The sequence below is a fragment of the Numida meleagris genome, chromosome 3 (assembly GCF_002078875.1).
Source record: "Numida meleagris isolate 19003 breed g44 Domestic line chromosome 3, NumMel1.0, whole genome shotgun sequence".
NCBI classification, from domain to species: Eukaryota; Metazoa; Chordata; class Aves; order Galliformes; family Numididae; genus Numida; species Numida meleagris.
The window spans coordinates 6,903,615-6,919,301 of NC_034411.1; the positions used below are offsets into that span (position 1 = coordinate 6,903,615).

A 15,687-nucleotide genomic window follows, 5' to 3' on the forward strand; every position below is an offset into this window, starting at 1 on the left:
GGACCCCACTTTGGTGGCTTTCTTGATTCAGAGCGCAGCGCTGCCTGCTCAGCTGCGCCCTGCCCGCAACCTTGTCGCAGCATCATAGCATCACCGAGTCACTGGGGTTGGAAAAGACCACGCAGCCCATCCTCCAGCCACCAACCCATCCTCAGCTCCTGCTTCCTGCCCCTACCCTGCTGGGGACGCCCCGGGATGGGCACTGCCCACCCCTGACCCCGCACCGCCCACGTGCTCCCACTGAGCTGGGGGGTGGGGGGCCGGGGCTCCGTCCTTGTGCCTTTATTCAAACCTCGGTGCCACTTCCCGACCCGCACGAAGCGCTTGGTTTCCTCTCGCTGCCGTAACTGTGATTTCATGGCAGCTCCGAGCACGCAGGCCTGGCACATGGCAGCGTGCAGCCCCCGGCCCCAAGGAGCCCCCCCCCCCGTGCAGCACTTGGCATCCTCACCAACAGCCATTTCCCGGCCAACGTTTCCAAAGTTTGATTTTCCTCCTCCCTTAACGCGCTCGGTTCCAGCTCAAGCTGCGCATTAGTACTCTAACATATATATCTACATGAACGCTATTTATCCGTTTCTGCCCCTACGGACAACTAACGCCCTGCCGTATTCCCTAACGGGCAGCGTCCTGACAACAACCAGCGCCGAAAAAAAGTTTCCTTACGCGGTGCGTCAACGCATTGACGCGCTTCAGACCCGAAGCCGCTACGCTGAGAGCGAGCGGCGGTGCCACAGCTCCGGGGCCGGGGGGGTCCTGGAACTGCCCGGCTCCCAGCTGGGGCAGAACGGCCACAGAGAGCGGAGCGGGGCAGGAAACAGATTTTGCAAGCAGTGGAGTCACCATGACAAAAAATAATTTGTTTTTATTTTAGATTCAGATTTCATTACTGCACTCAAACTACTACAACTGGGCTTTGAGTTATTATACAATCCAAACTGTTTCAATCAGAAACTCTAAGACTCAGTGTGCAATGATTATTATTAATAATAATTAGCTCCTTGGTTTCTTGATAGAAAAAGGCTATCAACAAGCATTTGTTTAACCACAACAAAAGTATAATTAGCTTATCCCACTTAGTAAATCTGTATGCATGCCAACTCATACCAAACTGCTACTTTTACAAAAAATTGCAATAATACAGATCATTTTTCCAGTCCTTTTTGCACAAAATTTATTTACAATGTATACATAAATGCTCCATGATGGGACTATGGAAAAATGCACACATGACCGATGCTTCGCCCAGAAAGAAAGTCAACATATTAAAAATAAATCTTCAGTCCATGTTTCGAGCTGCAAAAAACAGGAAGTGATGTACAAGGTGGTGGTTGCTGCATGGGGACAACGATGCTCTGATGTGACAATTAGGCTTCAGATACACTGCCTTTCCGTTTCCATGCTTCCTCCTACCAGTCTCCTTAAGACACTGCCTGCAACAGCTGATTAATCATTGTTGATGACTGCAGTTTTTCCCATCCTTCCCGATTTACATCTGTTCAGGCCAATTCAAATATGGTGAGTAAATGAATTAGACATGCAAATTCACGCCCCGGGCTAGAAAGAGAGAGAGAGAGAGACGGAGAGAAAGGGAGAGAAAGGGAAGAAAGGGGGAGAGAGAGGAGGAGGAGAGAGAGAGAGTGTGCATGGCTGAAATCCTAGGATAGAAGAAAGATTCTTCTGCCTGACATAGTTATTTTAATGCTCTAAAAATCCTGCAAATAAGCCCTTTCTGTCATTTGCAGGATGAGTGTAAGGCTTCTTTTCAATGTAAGGAGGCTTCTGGAGGAAGTGAAGAGCTATGGAAACAACACACATAGTGTGGAAAAATTTCACATTTTTTTTTAAAAAATCTATAAGAAACAACGTAATATGGATAACAGTATAATAGCATTTTACAATATTTCACTCTTTGTTCTCTTAATGTCTTATATAGGTATTTAGCATGTCCCCAGAAGTTGACTTCAGTCGGTGTTTTCCTGCTTGTCAGGGTCCCTGTGAGGAATAGGAACGTCCCTTGGTCCAAAGTCGACGCCAAGAATGGAACTCCATAGTCACTGCAGAAAGACAATGTCTGAAATCCGCCGTCTCTGCGGACAGCGCGCATTCGTTCCCTTAAGCTACTGAGCATGAATGTCCATCACTTGTCCGCTCGCCGCCGGCTCGCCGGGATGAAGCATTGTGGGGCTGGATGCTGACATGGGCATTCCGGGGTGGGGTGGTCCTCCATGCATCATCATCGCTGGGTGGTGAGGGTGTCCAGGAATGTAGGTATGCATGGGGGGGCCGTGACGCAGCTGAGCGGGATGGGGGGGCATCTGGGGCGGGGTATAGCTTGGCTGTCCCATGTTCATACCCATTGGACTACCCCGAGACACATAATCCCCTGGCACACTTTGCAGCCCTGCGGAGAGAAAGAGGCCAGCGTTGGTCAACAGCCATTTATTTATTCAGCTCGCCGGCCCCGCTACTTCGGATCCATCCAGAGTGTTTGCGCCCTTCAAAGGCGGGCCGGACAGCGAGCACAGACGCCGCTGCACAAAAGCCTCATACGAAGCCGAAATTGATAGGATTGCTAAGGACGATGTTAAATCAAACCTGTATTTCTAAACACACGCACGCACCAAAAAAAAATAATAAATCAATGACAGTTATCAATTAATCCTTTCCCTGCGATCACTTCTGTCTGAAAAAATCAGACGCGCAACTCAGTCAACCTTTCAGGGGCTGGGAGAACAATAAGAAAAATTGGACCTAAAACAATAAAACCTCCCGCTTTCCGTGGGCCTCTGCCTTCTGCTTGGATTGCTGGAGCTGATGGGAACTGACAGGTGTATTGTTTCGGAGAGCTATAAGCTCCATAATCATCAAGGGTGAAAGGCATACGCTATTGCTAAGTAGGTTCAATTGGCTTTAGTTCTAAGTAATAGTGCGCCGTGAATGCTCCGAACACCTTGGAATCAGGTCTCAAGGCTCTAGCAATGAATAGCTGCTTAATCTAGCCTAAAGGAACATTTTTGAACTAATGAAAATTGCTTATAAAATATACTGTACTCACAGCTCTTTAATCAAAAAAGATGATAATATTTTTTGTAATAACCTATTAATTTAATTGGTCACGAAGCATAAAATACATCATTTAAATTTAATTGACCCAGAAACTAAGAAACAATATTTAAATTAACTAAGCTAGAAATTTCCATGATGAGGTAATAAGGCTGTTGCATTCCCAAGCTTGGTGGAATGTTTGCACAGCTAATTGTTAAAACTTCGTTCCGACTCACACCCAGCGAAGACGACTCCCAGACACCCTTGGCCTTGGGAACTTCAAGTGCTCCCCTCCAATAAGTAGGAGAGCAGCCAAGGTGCCCAAATAACTGCTCCTAACTCCAGAAACAAAGCAAGAGAAACAGGATCGGGCATCGCTTGGGCATGGTACCGGTGCCTTAGTGTTTCAAGCTGCTTTACTTTACTTTTTTTCTCTTTCTGTTTTAAACAAAAATTTGTATAATGCGTTTTCCCCTACAAAAAGACAAGAGCCAAAAAAAAAAAAAAAAAAAAAATCTGGGACAGTTTTTCTAGGCTTTCTTCACGAGGTCTGCCACTGAAGATTGCATTAATGATCTCTATTTTTGTATACTGAATAAGTCAAATCCATTTGTCACACTGCAAGTGATGGCATACTTAATTTGGATATAGTCAATTAGCCTGGGCTAAGCTCCATAGCCTGCTGTGCACACCTCTATTTTGTATTCTCTCTTTTTCCTTTGCCACACGTAATCCCATTATGATGGACAGACAAAGAGAAATAAACTTGAAAAAAAATCAAAGTTTCGTTGATCGCCTTCCAAAACGTAACCAGCCCTAAGTGAAGCCGCTGTTTATTTTACCTAAAAGAAGTCTCTGTTTGGCTTTTTGGTGTCTTGCAGGTTAGTGCAGAAATGTAACTCATGCATCAACTGCGGTTAGACAGATTTATGACACTTTGGGGACATGCTCTTTCCTCTCCCTGCACTGCTGCAGACTGCTTACATTTTGCAAATCAGTCTGTTGCCATGACGACTCGCTCCCCACCTCCCGGCTGTTTCTTGTTTTGTCATGTGGTCAGCGCTGTGCGATAGCAACGCGCAGAAATGTGCATCGCGCGCGGGGCTCGGGAGCTGGCAAGCTTGCTCGAACCAGAGGGAAAGGAAGGAAACCGGAGGAGACCAGGCGCGGGATGGAGAGGAATGAACAAGCATGAAGCTATGGGCAAGGAGAACGTAGGGAAATGCACGGAGGAAAAATATCCCTGGAACAAAGTGAGAACAAAGACCCCATTCGTACTTACTTCCCCCTGGCTTTGCCATTGGGTACCTAGGTGAAGGTTACATGTAGTGCCACTGCCCCTCCATGCCCATATTCATGCCCATTCCACTCATAGGTCCTAGAGGGAGAGAAAAATCCAAGAAGATGCCAGGGAGTGAGCAAAGTCAACAGATAGCGCCGAAAGCCCCTTTTCCAAACCGCAGCCCTCTGGAGGGGCACGGTGCCCTGGCGGCGCGGGCAGAGGACAGGCAGCGAGGCAGGCAGCGGAGCGGGGCGAAGCGGGCACCCGGCTGGGCTGGACCTTACCTGGCGCTCGGATGCCCATGTGCTGCTGGCCGTCCATCACGAAGCCTCCCATCGGCTGCCCGTCGGGGTTGTAGGGCGTCCCTTGGCTTACTGAAAGAGCGCAGAAGAGGGCTGGTCAACAGCATCCCAAATGGGTCAAGACACGACCCCAACACCCGCGGGCTGTGTGGGGACCATGAGGATGACCACCACCGTGGGCTCAAAAAAGAGAAAAAAATGTCTACAGTTCAAATTAGGTGGCCGTGCTGACAAGCCTGCACGTTTCAGGCTTAATTTCCTCCTGCGAGTTTGGAGGTAAATGAAGTTGGCCATCAGAAATACTGCGACGTGATGAGCTCCGGCTCCAGCTGCTGCCGCTGCTGACGTCAATGCCAAGACCTGTGCAGGGGCTGGATTTTACGACTGGAACAGTCACACTGAAATCCCAGTGTGTTAAATTACGTCCATGCACTTTTACAAGAGCGGGACCTGAGCACGTCCCTGCCAGAGATTTACCTCTAATGGCCAAATAATCAGATGTGCTCGAGGAGAAGGTGCTGCCCAACGGCATCTTTGACAACGATGGATTTGGATAGCTTGGCAGAGAAGCTCAGCGATGGGAAACGGTAAATACGGTCAATGGTAAAAAAAAAAAAAAAAAAAGGCTCAGGGTAATGGTAAATACCCACAGTGAGCTGCAAGCTGCAGCTCCAGGCAGGACCGGCATGTGAAAACTTTGGATTAAAAAAAAATCCCCCCAAAGGGAAACCCAACCACTCCAAGATCCCAACAGATAGTAAAAAGAAGAGATGAGAGACAAAGGGACCCTATGCGAGTCCCAGTACCTAAACCCTTGGTTTTAACTGTACATTAAAATCTGGCTTCAGAAGTAAGCTGCCTTGGGTTATTAAAGCACATAAAGCTCTACCTCATTGAATGTCTTTGAACTTTACTGAGTCCCACAAGCGATTCTGACCCCTCTGCCCTTTTGACAGGTAATAAAGTTTACAGCAATTCCACACCAAGCCATGCACCAGGGAGTGGTCACAGGAGCAGAAAGAGCTGGGAGGGAGAACTCAAAACAAATGCAACAAAAATAGGAAGAACATTAATTCTGAATGTGTAAGGAAGGTCTGCTCATTGAGCAGGTAATTCCAGTTTCTTCTTAGAATTTTACCGATTTTTTTTTCCCCGGATATTTTAATTGTGGTAAAACGATTACTGTTGAATGAAGCAAAGCCGGTCTTATTTTAATTGTCAATCACTCCCAGTGCTCATTTCTCATTTATTTACCAGGTAATGGACCTCCCAGTGCATGGCTCGAGGATGGGTTTTGCCTGCGTGACTCGAATACAGTTACTACTAGGGACTTGCCTGCTCGATTGGACTGGTCTATCATGGGCTGAACTATTCTTCTTCTAGCATTAATAAACCTGCAACAGAAAGAGGAAAGTAATCGGTTAGGGAAGGGCCGACCCCGAGCCTCGCCCCGACACCGCGCTCCGTCAGGCTGGCGCGGGCTGAGCCGCAGCCGGCCCCTGGCCCCTTCTGACCCCTGGCAGCCCAGGCTTGGGGTTTGGGAGCTGATTTATGTTGGCCTGCTCTTACCACAGTTGGACACTTCCATTGCATCTTTTCACGGGGGAATTAGCGGAGTTTTCAGGAAACAATGCCAGGGACACTCTTCGCGATTCAGAGCGGGGCACGAAAAGCGGGTGCCGACGGAGGGATGCTCGTAAGGGCATCTGCCGCCTCCTCCTAATTAGTGGCATTTCTGTCTCATGTCCTCTGACTTCTTTTTGCAGTTTTTATTATCAAAACCTTCCCGTATCTCTCGCAAACCTAATTCTCTTTTAATGCCCACTATTAAGATAATGAACTGTGATGGCAGAACACCATCAAATGAGGGAACGTCTGGAGTTTTATCGCCACTAAGTCACACTGCTGGGGACTTCAGAGCCCTGCATTCCTCGTAGCCATTTCTTGGTGGGTTTTTCCCCCCCTCTCTCTTTATGCAAAGTCTGAGGGGTCAAGGCGAGGTCATAGCTTTACAGTAATTGAATTTATAATCCTGTTTTCTCCAGCTAGGCCTGACCATTTACAGCAAACATCTTGTTAAACTGTAATTACTGGACTACTGAAAATTCCCCACGAACAATGAAAAGCAGATCTTTGGAAATAAAAAAGGTACGGTCCTTTTTACAAACAGCCCTCTGCAACCATACTCCTCGCGGCTTTTTAGCTCTTTGCCCCAACCTTGTAATGCCGATTTGGCAAAGGGATACTCAAAATAATTTGGAGGGAAACAGAACGAGAGCAGAGATCACAAGTGCCGCAGCCTGCCCTGCACACAGTCCTAGTGGCACTGAAAGCAGAATGTCAAAGCGTGGCTGGAAACCCGTCCCACCAGCGTGTGCCAGAAGAGCTTCTTTCGTGGTTTTGCTCATCAGAAAGCTTCGTTAAAGCCACTCAGAAAAAAATCTCCCTCGAGATTTACTTATGGCATGGCAAAGTCTCAGAACCGGGCTTTACATTCTTTAAATAACAAAAACACGCACCCCTCCATATTTACTAGGAAAAGAAGAAGGGTGAGCATGGGTAAGGCCACACCACGCTTTGCAAAATGCGATGCTGAAGCACACAAAGGGACACTTGGTGCTTGTTTTTGTTGCCTTTTGCTGCGGCTCAGCAAGGGTTCTCCTGCAGCTGAGATAAAGGCAGTGGGATGCAATTTCGGGTGCCTCCTATCTCCCCTTCTGGGCTGCTTCCCATCACACAAACGTCTGCTAACATTAATCAAGATGCTGGGTGCTAATCAAGGCGGTTTCGAGGAAATGGGCTCAAAACGTTCCACGACACAAGAACCCAAATTCTGTGTTCCGGAAACCTGACGCTCAAACTAGGTCACATTTTGTCAGCAACAGCATTGTGTCAATTTTTGGACACCCTTCCACCAAGAAACCCTCCACTCCAGCCAACGGTGTTGCAAATCAGTTTATCATTATCTTGTACAAACCATGAAAATCAGAATCATGTGAGCAGAAGGTTAGACTAATTCTCCTTTCTCATTAGAAGCACAGGTGTAGCACAAACACCATGTGAAATAAGCAATTAAAAAAATCTGCTTTTTTTCCCCCATTAGCTGCCTTAGCTCCATGTCCAATTAGAAAATTGTTTAATATCTGTAATCTGCATTTGCAGAAAGCAATTTTCACAGCAGCTCTCCCAAGTAAAACAACAACACAAAGCCCTGTGCCCCAGCCATGTCTTTTTGCGGGCACTGGCGGTGCTTGCTCCTTCCTCCCAGTGCAGGACGCCAGGAGCCAGCACCCAAAGCTCCAAAAGGTTCCAGACCAAAGAGACACGCAGTGCTAAGGATGCTCACCCAAACATCACAGCCTTCCCCTTCTCCTCCGAGCGTTCTTATTAAGAATGAGGCTCTCATGTCAATATACTGTACAGTTGGAATTTAGCAACAATTATCCAGCCGAGGTGGCTACAGCAGAATGTATTTTCACCTGTTTGCCCTATATTATCACTTGGGACGGCTGCTTTAAACGCATTTTACACACAGGTACTTAATAGTTCCCTTCCTCCTGCGCATTCCTCTAAGTATTTTATAGAAGCGGCTGATCTGCAAAGCAGCCTTGTGTTTGGATGTCTTCAGGGTGAATTCAGATGCAAGAACATTTTCCTTCTGGGCAAAGTAATAAAATGACATTCTTGCTCCTCCCACTAGAAGTCAAACTGAGGTCAGCTCCCCATCCTTGTATCTGTTTAAATAAACTGGTCCAGCTGTTTGTTTCCAGGATGCCCTTTAACCTTCTGTCCCATCCTCCCTGCCTTTGTAACAGAACGCTTTACTTTGCATTATAGTAGACTCCAAACTACTATGCATTAAAAAAAAAAAAAAAAAGAAAAGTATTCGCTTTCAAGTTTCTTCCTGCATCCCAAACCTGGAACTCATAAGAAGCCATCAGATTAAAACTATTAATGTGTCTTGCCTTGAGAGAACACAACGCAGTGCCATTAGGTTTATAAATCACATTTGTGAACTCCGCAAGCAAAGCGGTGAGCTAGCTCCGGCTGCAGGAATGTACAGCACGGGGACGATTTCTTCATGCTCTCTGCTGCTTTCTTTGATAGAGGGGCTGGGATCTTTTGATCACTCCTTGACTTTCCAGAGTGCTGGGCTGATGTAACGTCAGCAAAAAGGGTGGCACAGAAAAACAAATGGGAAAACTCTCGCTGCCCCTTTTCCCGTATTCACCCATCTCAAGGATACGAAACCCTGAACCGCTCTGATTTTCACAAGTTTAGAGGACTCAAGGCCTAAAGTATGCATCCACATAGTAGGAGCTTCTTACAATTAGTAGTCTCAAAATACAACTAGGCATAAGACTCAAAACTGCAGCATAATCTTACTGGTGTGAGTAAAGATCCACTCGGGCTCGAAGGGCTGCACAAAGGGTGCATTTCTCCCTGTACCATTGCTCTGCACATTGCTGTGTTTGCTCTGATTTGGAAGAGCTTTTTGCTTATTCTTTCCCCAGCGAGCAGCATCCATAGCGGAACAAACAGAACATCTCCAGCACGCGGTTTGCACCCATCACCCAGCAAAACCACGCGCTGCCAACTGGCTCTTTGGCTTTGGGTCATGTGTTTTTCTCTTTGCAACGGGGAGGATCTGGCACGGAGGAGCCGTTTGAACAGTTGGGCAAACACAGAAGCCTAAAGACGTTGGTATTTATTACTATTTTTTTTTGAAGTTAACTTTTCCTTGCCCTGCTGGATGCGAGGATGGCGCCTTGGGGCCGTGCCCCAACAAGCAAGCGAAAAGAAGCCACTGCACCTGCCCAATCCCAAGCCAAGGGGCAGGAAACCCTTCGGTGCCCTTTACATTTTGCTGGGATGTTTCCCCTTGCCCCACGCCCTGATCCGTCCCATGGCAGAAGCCAGCCTGGAGCGATGCCCGATCCACACTGCACTCCGACCTTCAGCTTGGCCGCCCTGTCTCTGTGCACCAGGTTTGTTTCTTCCCAGCGAGGGGCACACGGCCGCTGGTGACAAAAGGCTGTTTTAGTTGGAGACTGCCAGCAATAATAGCAGCCAGAGAGCGGGGATTTTCGGAGGGTCACCAAACCCTCGGGAAGGCGCAGAGCGCCGGGCTCAGGTTACAGCCCCGGTGACATTCTTCCGCACAGATCTGTTCTTTCTCCCTTCCCCTTGTGTCTCAGTTCTGTCGGGTGAATAAAACGAGGCCATCCTTTGCTGTCATAGTTTCCAAAGTCACCTTTGCTCAAGAATTGTCAGAGCGATTGGGGGGACTTCCAACGCGCAGCCTTCGGAGTGAGATTTCCCAGCCCCAGCTGTCTGAAGGCGCTGCTGGGGACTCAGCGGCACATCGGGTTTTCTCTCCCCCAGCCTCCCAGCAAAGACAGTGCCGCCCCAGCACTGACTTCTGGCACCGCCAGTGTCATCCCAAAGTGTGGGCTGCCAGCCAGAAGCCTGTGTGCAATGGCAGAGCCAGGAAGTCTCCCAGATCCCTCTGTCTCATCTCATCCCTGAGCTCCCCTTGGCAAACCGTGCTTCAGGACAGCGATACCGACAAACGCCATGGCTAAAATGTCTCTTGTCCCTCTGAAAAAAAAAGTGATATCCCTCCTGACAACAAACAAATCATCATTTTTAGAACAGATGCCAAAGTAACTGGAGCCCTTCAAACGGGCCAATAATTCACTTGTAAAACCAGCCCGCGTCTTTTTCACATACGGGGATCCTTCATTTATACCCCAGTGGAACAACTTTCTCTATTCAGCACTTAATTCCTCAACGCTTAACAGGTTTATCTCTAATAAAAACAATTTAAATGGAAAGTGTGCAATAAACTGGGATTGTTACACTTGAGTAACCGTTTTATTCCTTATTTTAACATACTTTCTTTTGGGGTATTCATTTTCTAGAGCTTTCTCAAAGAATGAGCTACAGAAAAGGAGAAAAAGAAAGAAACAACAAAATTCATAAATTACTTCAGAATAATTTCAAATGTTTTAAAAACAGCCTTAGAAATACAAAGCTCCCCTGTAATTATGAACTGAAAAAACAACTGCTGACTTTTGAATGGTAATCACATCTCCCCATTCCTAAAATGAGAAATAAATGTGAAAAGGGTGCTTACTGACGTTATTCGAAAGTTCTGATCCTGAAGTCAGTTAGTGAGCTTAATGACCCATAACTACCAGTCATTAGCAACCCATGCTCTCCCTACTCCCTTTATTTGTTAAAATTAAATAAAAAAAAAAAAAAAAAAAGAAAATCCAAGACGCTCAAGAAACTTGGTTCAGTTTAAAGTCAGACCTTATGAAGTCATGTTTGGCAGCTTCTCTTGGTTTCTCCTCCTCCTCTGAAAGGAAGACAGTTCAGGACTGCAATACATCACCCGCAACACTAAATGGAGGTAGGGAGGGAAAAGGGCACTTGGGCTGCTCAGGAGACCCAGTGCCGAGCTTGGGCACTCTGGAGACCTAGCACTGGGGTAGGCTCCAGTGAGTCCATCCATCAGGAGCACGGGAAGGGCCCCGAGGGCTCTCCTCTTCACCCCTTGGGGCTGGCTGCCCCAGCCCCAGTGACTGCATACAGGGCCGGGGGTGTCGCGGGACAACGCCGAAGAGCAGACAAATAAAATACTATGCAAAACGAGTGATGAAAAACCACTAATTAGCTGACAAATTTGATGTAAAGCACTAATGAAAGCCACGTGCGGTTCTGCAATTTAGTTTTAAAAATAGCTTCTGACTTCAAGCATTACTATGTGACCCCACCGATGCATTCATGTTGTGCATTCAGAAAAGTTGCTTTAAAGCAGGAGAGTGCTATTGAGTCTCTCGCAAGCCAACCCTGCTAATGTACCGAGCATATCAAGCGCAAAAATAGAAAGCGGGGAGCTGGGATCAGGTAGGCGCTCCCCGTGCAGAGCCAGCCATGCCCTACATTCAGCCATCTCTACCTGTGGCCATGTGCCATGCTTGACCCCCCCCCCTCAAACCCCTCGTGCTGCTTTTCTCTCCTGCTCCACCCCACAGCTCCCTGTCACACCGCTGCTGTTCTGCCCTCAGACAAAGCCCTGCCCAAGTGGAAGCTCACTGACAATGGGCCAGGTACAGCTCCCGGGCTGCTCCCCACGGTGCCCCAGAGTCCAGCAGATGCGGGGCTGTGCCGGGGGGGCCACGGCGAGCTCCTTCCCTGACACCGCAATTCCCTTGTGGTGCAGAGCAGATGTAAACTTGCCCTCAGCAGCCAGATGATGTAAGGGGAAATCTTTAAATGGCAAAGTGCCAGCAGGGCTGACCTCCTGTCTCTTCCCTACTCCCAAATCCCAGCGCAGCTGTACTCTGTTGATCTCCGTGTGCCACAATTAGCCTTTAAGGAATATGGCAAGGATTCATCCAGCAGAGCAGTGCTAAGGCTGCTCTAACTCACGCTGATTCAACACGGCGCTGGGTCTGCAACATGCTGCCAGCCAAAATCTTGCTCCATAAACGCTCGCTCTGCGCAGGAGCCAATGGTGCACAGGCAGATCTGTGGTCCCTTCTCCACTGTGGAATTTTCCTCTGTTGATTCAGCAGCATCTTGTATTGAGGCCACTGTGGTGATCTCTGGGCTTCCTCCTGCCACATATGTGGGCCATGAAGATGCTCAGAGGACTGGGGCACCTCTCCTGTGAAGATAGCCTGAGGAAGCTGGGCTTGTTCAGCCTGGAGAAGGCTCCAGGGAGACTGTTCAGCAGCCTTGCAGTACCTATAGTGGGCCAACAGGAAAGCTGGGGAGGGACTCTTTATTGGGGAGTGCAGTGACAGGAAAAAGGGTGATGGTTTTAAACTAAAAGAGGGAAGACTTAGACTAGATATTAGGAAGCAATTCTTCACCATGAGGCCAGTGAGGCACTGGAAGAGAAGCTGTGGATGCCCCATCGCTGGAGCAATCCGATCTAGGGGAAGTTGGCCCTGCCCACGGCCGAGGGGTTGGAACCACATGATCTTCTAGCCTAAGTCATTCTACAAGTCTGTGATTCTATGGTTTAACGCTGGGGTACCTCCTTCGAGGTCTCAGGTTCCCATGCATCACACTGGAAGCCGTGTTCAGCCAGTTTTTTTCCCCACTCACCCACCTATGCTGGGTATGGCACCGGAGCTGGAAGCTATTCCTGGTCTCCAGCCAACATGCACATTGGCATCCCACTACCAGCCCCTTTCAGCCTGCGGGGCAAGGTGAAGCCAACCAAGGGTCACCAACCCAAAAGCTCACCAAATTGGTGAGGAGCTAATGAGCCTCTCTGTGGGACCTGCAACTCGCACACGAGATTGGCTTTGGTATAGCTCTGGTCTATACGTTGAGGAGGCAGCTCGGGGTGGATGGGGGAAGCTCTTAATTCCTGCGGTCGGGCCCTCCCTACCATGGCTGAGACAACAAACATGCACGTGTTGGTGTGCTCTGTGTGATGTGGGCACCAGTGAAACTGGTTTGAAATGATTTTTCTTTTGGCTGAAACCACAAAGGACACAACTCTGAATCACAGCCAACCTGAAAAACAGCCACACACTTCTTCTGGATGAATTCCCCCCAAGACATCCTACATCAAAACACTGTTGTCCAACCGCTACTAATCACCTACTTTGTGATCTGCTTTACCTAAACATGATTTCCCATTAAGCAAAGTAATTCATTTTGCCTATAATCCTACTCCTGATGGTATTTTATTTGGGGAAGGAGAAAAGACATCCACAGAAAGCAATGAAAACAAAACACGCACGGGGAGGTCAGAGGAATGTCAAAGACAAAAGGAATGTTTAAGACCGTGGGACACGCAAAGCTCAGCCCCCAGATGAGATGAACCAAGGAGTACAAACCACGCTTATAAACCAGCGAGGAGCTGCACATCTCCGGGATAAGCTTGAGCTGAAAAGGAGCAAATGATACCGCATTTTATCGTTAGCCAAAAAAGCCACAAAGGCTACAGTGCCTGGGCAGAATAAAACAAACAATAACCCGTGAAACTGTTACATGACCTAGATTTCATTGAAGACTGTGGAAGCCATATATTCTTTCCACAGTATCTGCTGCTCTTTCTTTTCTCTTCTTTGAAAAAGGAAAAGAACACACGGAAGCCTCGTTAGCCCTAATGCCACTAGAGCCAGCCATACCTCGGTTACGCGGCATTATTTGAGGGCTTCCCCTGCCTGTGCCTCTGGCTGTGATTCATTTTTGAGCAGAGAAAATCGTTTTATCCAACAAGGAGGCAACATTTGCCCCATTTTTAATATTTCAGGCTGACTTCTCAACCACTCAGAAGCGTGGTTTGTTTCATGCAGGTGCAGCCCGAAGCTAGCTCATGATGTAAGTGAGAGAGGGGGTCTCTGAGGGCACTTTCCCAGCGTGCGCGGTGCTTAATGCTGCACGCCAACCTCAGCCACTGTTGACACAAAATAGGTGGAGATCAGGTCTGTGCAAGCACAACATACCAGAAAGGCAAACTATCCTTAAAAACACTTCAGGTAGGTTTGACAAGAACAGACCAAAACCTGACATGCAAAGAAATGGCAAGCCATTGCTTTCTCCTTCTCTCTGTCTCTCTCTCTCTCTATTTTTTGGATATTGAGGCTGCTTTTCCTGATGGAGGCATCTAAGAGGAGCTGAGCCCCGAGCCCCATTCTCAGAAGCCAGCCTGGAGCCCTGGGATTGCAGCGTGGTGCCTCCACCACACACCAGCGTCCTGGCTGCTCTTCCAAGCCCAGCTCCCGTTCTCCAGGAGTGCACACCTGAATCTCAGCCTTTTAAAAAACAGGGAACAAAGACTTCTGATCCCTACCCTGATCCTGCCCTGCACAGCCAGCGCGGGAGCGGAGAAAAGAGCAACCGGAGAATGTTTGCACAGGGCCTTTTAATCTTATCTCCGTGACACCTGACAGCGCATTTGTTACAGAATATTAATGCACTGACTAAAAAGTTTGTCAGGTACAAAATCACCACGGAAGAGGACGGAAAGCCCAAGGGAAAAATGAGTTTTGCTGCCTGTTAACTCTTAAAGCACCGAGCGCCTTTGGTCACATGGCAGCAGCTCAATCGCGCCTGCAGCATGCAGCATTCTGCTATGGGAGCTGACCTTTCTCTCACTCACTCAAAAAAAAAAAAATCTTCTGCGCTGCCATGCACTTGCAACTGTTTTCGACACCATTTACTGTAGTCACCAAATGGTTGGGTTGTTATTAATTAGTTTGTTAGCTGGTGCAAAATTATTCCGCAGCGCTTTCTCGGCCGGTTCTGCCCAGCCTGGCCCTGGGGATGGCAGGGCGATGGTCAAGGGAGAAACCTTCCCAGTGCCCCTGGACAGCAGAGCAATGGATTTGGAGCAGCTCGAGCTCCCTTCGGGCTTGTCCTGGAGGACAAGGGTAACGCTTCCCTCAAAACTCCTCTTATCTCTCCACTCTAAGCACCTGCCCTTTGCAAGAACACGCGCCTTTGTGCCCAGGCTCCCTAAACCTGCACCCTGCAACAACACTCGGCATGCTCACAGCACCACAATGCATTTTTACATGGCTTCATCAAGCTGAAACACACTGACAAACCCAGCGTGCATCTAAACCCGGTGACGTGACAGCACCCGATGGCTGTGGATTCACAGCTCTTCCCCCTGCAAGCTATTTGCTTGGCTTTTCTAATAATACCTTGCTCGGCTGGCAGCTCTCCAGGGCTGTCTAAGGCAATATGCAAGCTAAACATTTTTCCTCTGATTTCAATATTTTCTTACGAGTAACTGTACAGTATTTTACCTAGCGAGTATTCCTGATTGCTGTAATTTAAGAACAGAGAAATAGACTACAGATGTAATATTATTATTACAATTGGCATTCAAGGTGAAAGGCGTAACAATTAGCTAAGACTTAGTGAAAGCATAAATGTAAAAATCTGCTTTAAAAGCCCAGCACATGGTACGCTGAGAACAGCTAATTTACCGCACGTATTCCGAATTGCTCAAGTGGTGCAACAATTCACCCAGCAAGAGCCTTCTCTAATGTTTTTCTTGGGCTTGCGTAGCGT

The 15,687-nt window shown here is 48.0% G+C and overlaps 1 protein-coding gene across 1 annotated transcript in view; it reads right to left on the reverse strand.

The window, feature by feature from the left end:
* The window catches only part of MEIS1 (Meis homeobox 1), a gene marked incomplete in the record, with an annotated part of 95,798 nt that continues 82,376 nt past the window's right edge, over positions 2,266-15,687 (reverse strand). The window contains 4 exon segments of the mRNA XM_021392939.1: positions 2,266-2,404; positions 4,331-4,426; positions 4,615-4,704; positions 5,968-6,026. Of these exon segments, the coding sequence (XP_021248614.1) occupies positions 4,368-4,426; positions 4,615-4,704; positions 5,968-6,026 (208 nt within the window).